At 34.7% G+C, this 13,816-nt stretch overlaps 1 protein-coding gene across 7 annotated transcripts in view; it reads left to right on the forward strand.

Moving 5' to 3' along the window:
* Nucleotides 1-13,816, forward strand: part of CCSER2 (coiled-coil serine rich protein 2) — a 72,574-nt gene that overhangs the window by 36,279 nt on the left and 22,479 nt on the right. For all 7 annotated transcript variants that reach the window (XM_049809652.1, XM_049809654.1, XM_049809657.1 and 4 more), the window contains exons 5-7: nucleotides 3,052-3,214; nucleotides 3,879-4,074; nucleotides 13,356-13,439. In XM_049809652.1, the coding sequence (XP_049665609.1) occupies nucleotides 3,052-3,214; nucleotides 3,879-4,074; nucleotides 13,356-13,439 (443 nt within the window). The remainder of the gene's footprint in view (nucleotides 1-3,051; nucleotides 3,215-3,878; nucleotides 4,075-13,355; nucleotides 13,440-13,816) is intronic.

A 13,816-nucleotide genomic window follows, 5' to 3' on the forward strand; every position in this document is an offset into this window, starting at 1 on the left:
ATTTTAGTAGAATAAATTTCAAACTTTTAAGTTAGTTCTTCAATCTCATGCTTCAGCTATGTTGGAAAAATGTTGGAACAGCATTTTTTCAGCTTTGGTGAATGACAATGGTAATTCTTTTTGAGATGATTATTTGTTTTCTTCTACAAAATGACAATATCTCCTAATATATTTTATACAATTCAGGATAACAGAAGCCTTAAATCTTAAGATGTGTTTTTTCAAGATATCTTGTGCATTCTTGTTGTCAGTGAGGATGCTGGCAAACTTTTCACAGGGAAGATAGTGGTACTAAATAGATGCCACTAAAATAATACAAATCCAGACTAGAATGAACTAGGGAAGGCAAATTATTGCCATGCTTTCTCAAATTCTGACCTGGAAAAGTTTTGAGGCGTTTGCTTTTGGTCATTCCTGACCTACTTATAAGAATTGTCATTGTCATGTGAATACGGGTATTAACTTTACCTCTAAGTTCAGTGGAGGCTAATATATCTTCAAATGAACAGAAACATTGAATGTGGAGCGTTGTAATGCCTTACACTCTATAAACAGGCACTGGTAGAGAAGAGGCTTTCCTTACTTTCTGTACTGTTCAGCTGCCTGCTGAAGTTTGGGGAAATTCAGGTTTTTGAGAGTACCTGTGAGTTCTTCAGGTGAAGACTCCTGCATGTGTTAGATATGAAGCCATATTAACAGTAAATAAATGCAGTCTTCCATCTACCACAATGATGGCACATCATGTTTTAACATATGAAGTGCAGTACTTAAATGTCTAAATCTCAGAATAAGTTTTCCAAAGTACTTGTGTGAAAGGCACTTATTGACAATAGTGCCAGTATTCAACTCTTCAGCCTGTATAGGTGTACAATTTTTATTTTTTTTAATTTTCCAGAATGGATAACAACCCAAGTCTAGGGGATATTCTTTCAATAAGGGTAATTCTAATTCTGTTGGGAAAAACTAAGAAGCGATTTTAAAGGGTAGATCAATTTCTTGTAAGTTTCCATGTTTATAAAACATGCCCTGCATCTGCATCATTAATTCCATTTCAAATTACTAATTTAAAACCAGTTAAAAATATGTGCATTGTAAAGGTGAATGTTTGCCATTTAATCTAGACACAAATGAAATATGATTTTTAATTCACTGCTTTCTTGATTGCATCAATATAATAAACTTAAATCTACTCCCACTTCTGCAGCCAAGTATTGATAATGTTTGTGTAGCTGGAATATGTTTTGTAACTATGACAATCTGCTGTGTAAGCTGCTGATTTAGGAGGAGAAACACTGTTTGAAATCAATATTAGCTAGTTACTATTGGTTTTGGCATTTTTTAGAAGTTGGGTTTCCATATAAAGTTGATGTGGCTTAAACTGGGTATCTCTGCTATAATCGCTTCTTATCTTGAAATCACGGAATTTTTAGCAAAGAGTATCTGAAAAGAAGAATTCAAAAGCGACCTCCAGGCTTTCCCTTAAGTAAATATGACCACCTGAAAAAGTGAAATTTGGTCTTTAATATCTATGTGTCTTTACTCAGTGTCTCAATTTCATTTTCCAAAGCTGAAAATCATCGTAATAAAATTACTTATAAACTTATTGAGAGCTTATTTTGAATAGACCCACTTGAATTATCATGTGTTATAAGCTGTAGAAGGGTGCTTCTAAGGGAAAATAAATCTTCTGTTACTTCAGGTGAACCAGTTCATTTTCTTACCTAATTTTTTGGTTACTGGACTAGGTGATAAAAACTGAATTGCAGATACAATTGTGTATTTGTTATAATAATATTTAACAGCACTTTTTGTCAATGATTTTTTGGTGTGTATTTGCAATTGTAGATACAAATTGTGTATTTGTTATAATAATATTTAACAGCACTTTTTGTCAAACACTTTTTTTGTAATTATGTGCAACTTCACTGACGTCAGCCTCTTAAGACTTTCCAGGTCCTCAGAAACTGCCCTTGTTTCACTTTGGAGTCTGGGATGCTGCTTGGGCACTATTTATAGAAACAGTTCTAGCTCAACAAGTATGCAGTGAGTGAGGATGGCAGTTTTAAATCACAGGGTAAAACTGGGCTCACTTCCCAGCAACACGCAGGCTGGGAACTAAGCAGGAAGGAAGGCCCTGTTTATGAGCGTCTTACGCGCAACTATGTCTGAGTAGGCAGCCGAATAAAACAGTGCTCTCTTGTGTAGAGTTATTCTCCTAGCAAAGGACTGACAATGTGAGGAAAAACTCCTTGGGTAAGTGAAGGAGAAAGTGCGATGGCAGAATAGCAGTTTATGGCTTATTTTGCTGTGTCTGACTGCACCGATAGCAGTTGTTTTGGCTTTGTTTCTAGTGGTTTACAAGCTGTTGCCAAATATAGCTTTTGTTCCCTTAAGAAGTTGGTGGAATCTGCTTTGCTTTGCAGAAGTTACTGTTTTTAGAGATTTTTCTTTTTTTTTTTTTTTTTTTTTTGCTTTGCTTGCTTTGTTGCCCAGGTGAATAAAGATTAAATGTCTCTCGAGTTGAAAAACAAACAAGATGAATAGGTTGAGAGATACATGTATTTTAAGTAAGGAAGCTCTTCTGTTCTGGAATGAAGTACTGGCCTTTTACTAAAACGTCGTCTTTCTGTGTGTGTGTGGTGTTTGAACTTTTTAAAGGCCTGAAAATACTGTCAGTAAGAAAGACAGTAAAATGTTACTTTTGGAATTTTTTTCCTTCCCCATAGCTCTAACTCCTCCAAATGATTTTCTACTTAAACCGGAAATACTGTTAAGGCTGAACTCTGCAGTTTCTGCTACAGGTTACTCTTATTCTTGTAACAAGTTTATATGCTAGTAAAAATGTGACATCATGACAGAAGTCTGCTTGACAGTTCTAAAGTGCATACTTTTTTGGATCAGTTTAAAAAAAACCCAAACAAACCTACAGATTTTACACTGTGTCTGGTACCAGCACATAATAACTATTTTATTTATAAAGTCTTAGGAAAAAATTTTATTATTTTTTTTTGTTTGTTTGTTGTTTGTTTTTTTACTTTATGCACTCTGTAGAGGAATGTGAAAATATGAGCCGTTATGATAGACAAGACAGAAATGCTAGGCAACATCAGGAAGGATTCTGGAAAAGAGCACCACAACAGCGATGGAATACACAGGACCACTATCATCTTGGCCATACTGATCACTATATCCACGGCAAAAATGATTTGAACAGGTAAAGGACTTATCTCTTCTCTCCCAAACAATTAAAATACTGTGATGAGAAATCTCTTTTGGCGCTGAAGGGTCTCAAGTGATGTTGACTACAAGACATTTTCAGAATAGTTGTATGTCTATAAATAGCATGTCTGAGTGGGAGCATCACTGAGATTTATAACAATTTATTTTCAAAACTTTTGTTTCTGTCATGGTTTTTAATCCAAATACTTACTTGTGTTTATATGATATTATAAATGCTTGACTAAATTACCATACGTGTTCCATGGAAAAACATTACACTGTCATATAACTTGCATTTTGTAACTTCGGTCAGCTTGTTACTTACTAATTTTTTTAAAAATTAAATGTAATCCTGTAGTTCTTACAGCCTAGCTTGAATGACAGTTTATAGAAATCCTGGTGAGCAAACTGGTGTTAGAGTATTGTAGTTAGTCTGCGAGATATTAATGCAAATGGGAAGGAAAGCCCAGCATTTAAGTGAAATAACATTGACATTTTCTGATTTATTTGTTTTCTGCCGTATGCCACAGTATTTGAACATAGCCCATGTTGCACAACACTTTCTTTTTTACTAAATGCTCTCTAGCTCTAGTTTGTCATCACTGTGTTGTTTGGTTTTTTTAATTTTTTTTTTTTTTTTTTTTTTTTTTTTTTTTTAGGGGATCAAGCTACCTAGAATCTCCTATTGGTCACTTTGAAAGCTATGGAGCACCAAATTTTTACCAGGCTCCTAGACAGCTGGTGGGCTTACCGGACAATACTGTGATGCTTGATGAAATGACCCTTCGGCACATGGTCCAAGACTGCACAGCCGTAAAAACTCAGTTACTGAAACTGAAGAGATTACTGCACCAGGTGAGCTGTTTAAATGGAAAAACAGCACTAAAGCAGATTGGAGAGTGAGCCTAGATGGGCTAATGTTCTGTTTGGCCTTATTAGGCTATTGTCATTTCCTTTTATACGTTGAATTACAGTATTCAAGAAAGTGTGCACTTTCTATTGCTATTTAAAATAGTATTTTTTCTGCTTTTTCAGCCCTTTACTGACTGCAAAAAATATTAAAAATTGTTATTCTGCTTCTCTGAGGAAACAATGCTAAATTAAAAGAAAATCATTGGATGTGAAGACAAGCTTTTATTTAATAAGATACTAAAAAGCTGGGCTTAAAAAGAAATAATTAAAAAATATTAATATTGATACCATTGATCAAACTTGGATTCAGCAAGTCAATGCTAATAGCTTTTTCTTAAGGCTTTGTCTTCCTCATTCTTTTCATCTTTTCTGTGTGTTTTAACAAGAAGCTTAGCAAATCCTACTGGGTCATCTGTATTGGAAGTGCTCAGATTTAACCTTTCTAGTGTATGAAATCACTGAATTGTCATAAACTGTTAAGGAACTCTTTCATTTCACCTCAAAACTTGGCAAATTGTCGGAGTTGGAAGACTTGGCAGAAGTATAGCATTTCAGCTACAAAAATTCCTTTGCTACCTTAAAAAAAAAGTCCATGAGACTTCCTTTGGTGGCATATACAGATTAGCATTGAAAAGTATCTGTATGATGTTCTCTTTAATACTAGATTTACTGCTGTTCTTTTTATAATAGGATAATGTAATGGAAATAAGTTTGTGCCCTAAAAGTAAGACACTAAACCAAAACACAGCAAAACAAAAAGCAAATCAACCTTGAGGCTAATTCAAGGGTGTGACTGTGCCTTTTAGAAATGTGAGCATTTGCTTCCTATAGTAACTGAGAATACTGGAGATGTTTTTCTGCTGACAAAATCAGAAAGACAATTGTAACAAAACTAATGTAGCGTCAGATAGGGAAGGTATGTGTTCTTAGAACCTAATGTCTGAGTAGTGGACTGCATGAACTGTGCCTCCCAAATCTCATGCATGCAATTAGTGCATCAGATAGAAGGGAACTTTTTATCCAGAGCTTTTAGTGCCTTTAACACAAGGACAGTTAAACAACTAGATAGATGATCTGTGTATGCGTAGTTTTGTGTAAAGGCACATGTGTTACAGCCAAATAGTGTGTGGCTCTGCAGAATATTGTATTTTAAATCTTGATCTGGTTTATAATAGCCAGACTTTTCAAAAAGGTTACAGAACACAAACCTTGCCTCAAGTAGCTCAGATTAAGTTTTTTTTAAAAAAATCCTTAAACTCACAGAAGAAATAGTTACTCCTAATATGTATGATCTTCAAAATTTGCTGTTTCTCTTACCAAAAGCTCGATCGTTTCCACCTCCCTGCCTGTTGTAATAGCAAGTTTTGTGATGATGAGTATTATTCTTCCCTTCAAACTTTCTCAAGCATACTTTTCTATTTTCTTCACCTAACTGCCCTGTTTTGACTTGCTGCTTCCAAAACTCATCACTGAACTTCTGAATGTTTACTTTACTCTCCTGTGTATTATCCAGCCTTTCAATCAAACAATATGAATAGTAATGTCAAAGTAAATTAACCTGCTATAGAGGGACCTTTATTACTACTTTAGACATTTACTACCTTTATTTACTAAACATTACATTAGAGTAGAACTTGTATGAAATACCATTTCATTATTTTTGTGTTAAACCTTTCCTGACAATATGGAGCTTTATACTAACAGAAATGAATAAAATATTGCAATTCTTTTTTACTTATTTTAAAGAACAGAAATACAATTTTGAAAACGATTACATGAACCTCATCAGTCTAAACACTGAACTAGGACTTGATCTCAGTCCAGGTCATATGACAAGCCACTTCTTACAAAATGTAGAAAGCAAGATACAAAGTCAGTTCCTTTCAAACACTAACTTTACTAAAGGAAGCAGAAGTTCTTAAATTTGCTTCAGCTATGTTATGCATTTAAAGGTGTAAGTGTTACCTTTTTCCAGTTATGACTTTTAGCAATATTATTTAATTTAGATAAGTAGAAACAGAGCTGTAGTCAGGTCTTTAGGCATGAGGTCTCACAGGAACAGTTATGGTAAGATAGTAAGATATAGTAATTAAATTCAATTTTATACAATTACCTAATCAACTCTAGTGTGGCTTACTGTAGAGCATAGCATGTAATGAAAGTATACCTAGCAGATTCCAAGGGAGACTTAATGTGCAATACTGGATTCATTGCTGCGACTGTAGCTCGCATAACCGTGTGTAAATTATCTTGACTATTACTAGCAACATAGCTGCAACAGCATGGGTTTGGTGTTGTGTTCCCAGTTCTGCTTGGAAAAATAAGTAGTTACTTTAGTAGTCTAGCCTTTTCTGAACTGTGTGTGACTAGGATAACAATGCCAGCAGTACACATGCTGTCTGCTTACTCCTCACATGCTGCCATCTTTGTGTCTTCAAACAGTGAAATCAGGAATAGGAGTTCATCTCACGGAGAGTTGGGTTGTTTGGTGTTTTTTTTTAATTTTCACTGTAGTAAGTAAAACCTTCTCTGATTTTGCAGTAATGTTACACTAGCTTATATGGGTGAAAAACGTACATTCTTCTTGCACTACATGCAGTTGTAATTATTTACAGGGAGATGTTGAACTACTGGTGAATGTTCTTACTTAATGCTTAACTGGAGCACTAACTTTGAATTGCAAGAAGAAAATGCTTTGGAAGTCTAACTCTAGTAATAATTGACATATAAATGTCAATGCCTCTTAAACACTGACTAAGGTACTTCATTTGCATGCTTAATAGTAAATAAGTTTTGTTTTGTTCTTAAAATTTTCTTCCTTCCTCCTTCTCCACCTCAGTTAATTTCTTAAACTTGCTGCTCTAGGTTGAGGCTACAGAGCTAAAGTGTTAGAACACCCTTGTTTAAATAAGAATTCTACTGTTTCTGATGCCCTGGAGCCTTTATCTAGGCAAGGATTGACCTTCAGTCTATAGTAACTTCCTCTCAAGACTGGCAGCAATGATTTGCAAGCACCCCGTCTTATCTCAGACAAGCACTTACTGATATTTTAAGGAGGACTGAAACATGAAGCAGTTCACAGAATTGTGAGAACTGTGAAGCCGTTTTTTCTGGGGTAGGCAAGTTTTATAAAAAAAGTTTCTTTTCAACTTGCCTTTCACGAATGGAAAAGAAATTCTATTTTTTAAGCACAAACCTTCATTGTAGCTTATCAGATATGATTAGCCCATTTGTATTAAGAGGTATGAATGAAAAAATGAAGTCTGTAGTGCGAAGTTGTTAAATGCACCAATATATTTTTTCTGAGGCTTTGGACTAGTAACCCACTTGCATACATTTGAAGTACGTATTCGTTCTGTTCTTCTTGCATCTGGCGAGATCTGTAAGAGATATTTATCTTTGTTATAAAAAGCCTGAAGACAAGGAAGAAATAGATTTAATTAATGAAAGACAAAGGTTTCTTTGTGTCATGTATTAAGTTGCATAAATTGCACTTAAAATTGTTACTCTTTCTTAGCCACAAAATAGTTCACTTCAGTGACTTAACTGTGCTTGCAAGAAACAGAACCAAAGAAATCGACAAACAATAGCAAATAAAATTGGCAAATTTTAAGTTTAAACATTAGGTTAGCTGTTGGACTGCCATTATAATGGCATTTGTGGGCAATGGAAACCGTGTGACACTGGTTTGTAGTGATATTTGAATGAAACTACACTCAAAATGCCAGTCAGCAGGTGAATAGCACCCTCTACGTGATGGATACTTAGTGAATTTTCTGTTTGCATCTTTATAAAAATGCTGTTAGCAAAGACTATTCAAATTAGTAATTTGTACTGAAGAAAACTTTGACTTCGGAATCAAAGCCTAGACCGTGATAAAACTTCAATAAATCTTGATAAACTTTAGAAACATTTGTTTTCATTTTCCAACTTCTTCATGAACTGTAGATGCTGGAATGTTGAAAGAATTCTCAAGATGAAATTATTAGTATACTACTAGTAGTATACTACTAGTAGTATACTCTTTTAAAATACTGTGTGTTAAAAGACAGCTTATGCTATTAGGGAACCACAAGATAATTGCTGAAAATGCATTGGCTTCTAATGGGTTGATTTTTGTAACAGAAGAATTTAAAATCTATTAGTATAATGAAAACAACTGTTGTCTTTAAGCTTTGAGCTGTGTATCTTCCTCTGAGGCTATATGGGAGATTTCTTCTGAGAGAGAATACCCATTACTTTGTCTCTTCTGATCTTCCAGAAGTTCTACAACTTCTCTTTATTTTACATGTGCTTTTAACTAAAGCCTGCAAGTAGTATCACCCAAAGCAAGCAAGGGGAAAAGGGAAGATGGAAAGGACAGGCCGTGAAAACAGCTGCAGCGTCTGTATGCTGTATAGATGGTGCATGTTAATAAAGTTGAAATAATAGTCCCTGGAACATATGGTGTATTTAGTCATGGAGCTTGACTTTTCTTTTGGCTGTTATTTTTTCTTTTTAAAAAGGAGCACATAAAATGAGAACATGTAACTGCTGAGAGCATAGAAGAAAATACAAGCAAATTTTTGAGCTGCTGAACTGTTCATCAGCAGAAATACTGCAGCACTTAAAGCCCAACAATCTATCGTAGGTAAACTGCTGTTGTATATGATCAGCATAGTAGGTTAGGAAGGTAGTGAGGATTTTTGTTACTGATATACTTCTTCACAAATAATAATAATCTGTCACTAAGTAAAAACTAATATTTAGTCTTCTGTTTACCAAAAGCACTAAGTTAGTTCTTTGGGAATTTGTAAGGTGAAGCAAGCACAGGGATTTGTGTGTCATTCATACTAAAGATTTCACACTTGTAAAATATTCGCATGAGAGTATGTTAAGTACAGTCACTCAAAAATATGGGTTTCAACTTGTGGCTCTTTGTATTTGGCTGAGTTGTGGTTTACCTGTGACAGCCATGATGGAGGGTTATTCCCATAGCCTTTAGTTCATGTTCTTGTGATGGATTAAAAATGACAGATGCAGACTTGAGAACATAATCAAGTGCTTCAGTTAGACCGCAACATTTGGGAGTGGGTATGTAAACTTGTTTGACATGTGGAAGATTGCCCCAGAGAAATAAGGTGCATGACATCGTTAACACTCGGGCAAGTAAGGATTGTTACCTACATGTACGCTTAAAAATTGTATCTGTAACTCTCACTGAATCTGTCCTAAAACAATAAAATCAATTGGTTTGTAGAAAACTAAGACAGTATTAATTTTCTCAGCAGATACCCTTTGCAAAGGAATATGAAGCCGAAATAATATTCAGTATGAAATGAGGCTACTTTGATAGTCATGGTTGTAAAGCTTTAGAGATTCCTCTGGATTTCTTGTGTAGGCACTATGCTGATAAGTACTAAAATGTTGTTAGAGAGGTGGTGAATTATATCTCTTCACACTTTTCTTCAAAAAGTTGGTGTAAAGTGTTTTTTTCAGAGCAGACTTTTAGTCTTTGAGTATTCTAAAAGTGTTTGAAAGGAATTTGTTTGGATTTTTTTTTCCACCACCACCATCTGTTCCCTTTATGTAGCTATTGGTAAATTTAGGATAATTTTCTAAGTCTTGCTAGGGTATTTTGTAATGGTTTCTCACTCCAGGTTTGCTGTAATTTTATAAGACACTTTAAAACGTGTCTTGTGGCATGTGATTGCCTCAGTTTATTACACAGGGACCGCCCAAAACTGTCCAAAAGCTGAAGTGTATGCTGTTGACTTAAGTCCAGCAAAAACTTTCCAGTAAATAGGAATGAGTTGAAAATCACTGTAGACAGGTAGTGATTCAAATGGATTGCTGATACTCATAGAAGCAAAAGGACTGCTAAATGATCAGTCACTGCCATATTACTTGACTGTTTCTTAAATGAGCATATTCTTGATTAAACATTGCATGCAAATATATATATATGAATTTATATCAGGTTAAAAAAAATCTATAACTGAAAACTATCCCCACATAACCAATTAAATGTGAATGTCTGCAAGATTAGTCCTCTGCCGTTTACATACTGCAGGTTATTTTCATGCCTAAACTGGCAGTAATGTTTAAAAATAACTGTACCAGGATTGCCAGAATGTATGAGGTTTGAGTTGTTTGTTGCAATGCTTTAAATTTTGGCAATAGTTACAAGTACAACTATTTTTTTCCTTTTAATGCTGCTATTTTTCAAAAGCAATCTTCTGCTAAGGAAATTAAATTAAAATGTTTTGTTGCTGCTTATGTTTATAAGTAGAACTTGTTTTTCAATGCATTTGAGAAGTATTTGGTTTTTATATGGCTAACAAACTATCCTGAGTTCTTGTTTTTGCAAGCATCTCTTATTTGGCACAAATGAGGCTAGTGCAACTGCTCTGAAGAGGTGATTATACTATAATAAATAACATATTCTACTATCATGAAAATGTTAGTCACGTAAAAACCAAGAGGTAGCAGCTTTTTATATTGCCTATTGCAATGTGATGATACCTTTATAAAGTTTACTGTAACTTTACCTAAAGGTTAAAAGTATACATTCTCTCCAAGTTTCTGAAATTTGATGTTGTTTTAGCATATAGTTTCTAGGCTACAAAAAAAATAGCATGTGCATATAACCAGTTGCATTTGTTTTGCTAATTCTAATCTTTTTTCTACATGGATAGCCTTATTCTGCTGGTTTCCCCTTTCCCAATCTCATTTTAGCAATATGATGAGCAAGAAAGAAAAAGCAAAACAAGAAAAGTTTCATAGATTAATCCTAGCATATGTTCACAATGGGATGCTTCAGTTGCCGTTGATGGTGTTAAAACGGATTTTTTTTTTTCAGTTGCCCTGTGTTCATTATGTGTATTAAGATAATTAAGACAATGGTAAGGGAATTGATGCAAATGAACTTAGTTCTTGCTTTGCTAGTGAATGTTAGTCACGTATAGCATAGGACTGGAGTCCTTGATTTAAATCACCAAAGAATATGTGACATACTAACTTTGGTTGCAAGTAGGTCTTAATCTGTTGCTGTAGAATGTTTTATTGCTCCACTTACATGCATTTTAATGGGAATAAAAGGTATACCAGAGGCATCAGTGATAGAGCTTTTAAAAGCTATGCAAGATACTTTTGCTTGAAATAGTTTGTCTTGTTTTGCGTTTTTTCCATTCCATGATTACTCCTTCACAAATATGACTGTGACGGTCTGAAGTAGCTTTTCTTCTGAGTGCATGTGTTTATTTGAATGGTTGTTTAAAATAAAAGTTGATGAAATCTGTTAATTGTAGAATATAAGATAAATATATATTCTGTAAATGATTCTGTGATTCTAATTGCTGCTGATTTCTCTAGCATTTTAGAAATGTTTTGGATTAAATAATGCTTGGGGTTTTTATTATATTATTCTGCAAATTATTCAAAACACCCTCTTAGAACTTGTTCATAACATAGACTGTAAACTCCTGCTTCATCAGCCTGTCACTTCCTGGTGATCTGCCTAGAAGGGACAAGCAGCTACTTGTGACTTGAATACCACTGTGTGTGGGACAGTGTAAGTTGAAAATTTGCTATGTTAAAGGAGCCAGAAGCCTTGAAATTTGACTGCTTTCACAATTATTAGTCTTTTTTTTAAAAAAAAAAAAAAAAAGGCCAGAAGTTTAAAAACAAACAAAAAAACCCCCACCAAAACCCCACCAAAAACCTGCAAGGTATAAAATTACATTTAAGTGGTGGAAAATAAATTTAACTGTCTGTAATATGGTGAAAGCAATTTGGAATTGTATTATATTTCCTAGTATTTTTATCTTTTAAGTCTGGTGATGGTTGTGCATGTCTTGGCTGTAAGTAATTGGTGACTATAGGAGAAAGTAAAAATTTAATAGTTAAAAGTTCATCAATTCTAATTTTTTTTCTCTGCAGTTTAGTTAAATGTATAAGAAATATTTCTTATGGATTAAAAAGCAAAAAAGATACCTCACAGACATAAAGAACATAAATGGGTCTATTGTGGGTTTTTCCCTTAATTGATCTTTAGCATTCGAGCTGCTGTTTTACTCTTGTGGTTTTGGGCACTTGCTGGCGTAGCCTCAGAGTGGTTTTAGACAGGTTTTGAGACATGCTGCTCTTACTCTACAAATGCAATCTTAGGCAGTGAGGTCATTGGGTGAAGAAACTCCTCTCTAAGAACCCTAAAAAATAAAGGAGAATACTGTAAGGTATGAGATTAATTTATTTTTTCTTTAAGAAGGTAGCAGATGGAGGAGAGGGACGGGGGGTGTGTGTGTGTGTGTGTGTGTGTGTAATAAATCTTTTTACACCAAGGAGATGGGGTTTATGATCTTCCATGACCATAAAATAACTATACTGTAATTGTACTGTAGTTCTGTGTCACACTAAGGTTGGATATAACGTCATGGTACAAACCTCAGAACATATCCCGAGAATACAGTGTCAGTTGTTCAGTCTGTTACTTGACTCTGTAACCCAACTGAACCTTTTCAGGGTTGAGTGCCGCAGGTTTAGGGTGCTGCAGATAATGGCTGCATGTGTTTTTGTCATTGAGAGAGTAAGTACTTCAGGACATATCTAGGCAATCATCTTGTGGCATCTTTGATGGTTACTTTTGTTTCTACTCACTGTGCTTAATTTCAGAATTCATGGCTGTCCTGGCGGGGGAAAGAATACTTCTGTGTGGTTCCAGTTTTTATGATTGATATTTAGTTCTGATGGCTGTGAATTAATTTTGTATTAGTCTACCCAGTAGCAAATGTTGCTTTTTTTAGTTGAGAATTCCTAGCTGAAATATTTTGGCTGCATATTTTGATGTTGCTCAGACATATTATTTGAATGGATACTGAAGGGGAAATGAAGCTTTTAAAATCACATAGCATCACCATTCCTTCCTGATATAACACATTTGAACACAGTGGCCATTTTTTACCACATTTTTGTGCAAAATCAGCCCACTTTGACATAGCTGCAGCCTTTCTGACAATTTTGTGAGGAGAAGGAAGCCATTCATGGCCCTTATTCAGGCACGGTACACATGCTGCAGCAAGGGAGGCTTTCCTATCAGGGAAAAAAAGGAAGATTCATGGTGAGAGGTCAGGCATTGTAACAGATTCCACGGAGAGATGATGCGTCTCCATCCTTGAAAGCAAGTTTGCAAGGAAGTGGTTTTGGCAAGTAATTGGAGCTTTTGGTTTGGTTTTGTCCTCTGATAGAATGATGAAAACGTGTCACTCCAGGACATCCCACTCTCAGTTCCATCAAGTCCAGAACCTCAAGAACCTGAGTCAACTTTTAAGGTAAATGACACTGATTTACTCTACAGAATAAGAGATACAAAACTGTTTGTGTTTTAAAAAATACAACCCCAAAACTTCTGTGTTACTATGAAGACGTGCTGCTTGCTTCTTTCTTCTATTGAAATGCAAACCTAGCAAATGTTTATATACTTCATGTTTTCAGTTTTGTTAAAATAGAAGGGTTTATTTGGCCTTTTAAAATACATACTTACAAATGCTAGCACAGTTTAAATAATTAAAATAATTTTGTCTTTTGGTATTTGTAGCAGTCGTGGGAATTCACAGCTATAGAGTAACTTCTTTCAAAAATTTTGTGCCTGCTTGATAAGCATTATAATTTGAAAAGACAATTTTTGTTTTGAAGTGTAATCATACTA

Source organism: Accipiter gentilis, chromosome 9 (genome assembly GCF_929443795.1).
Source record: "Accipiter gentilis chromosome 9, bAccGen1.1, whole genome shotgun sequence".
Taxonomy (NCBI): domain Eukaryota; kingdom Metazoa; phylum Chordata; class Aves; order Accipitriformes; family Accipitridae; genus Astur; species Astur gentilis.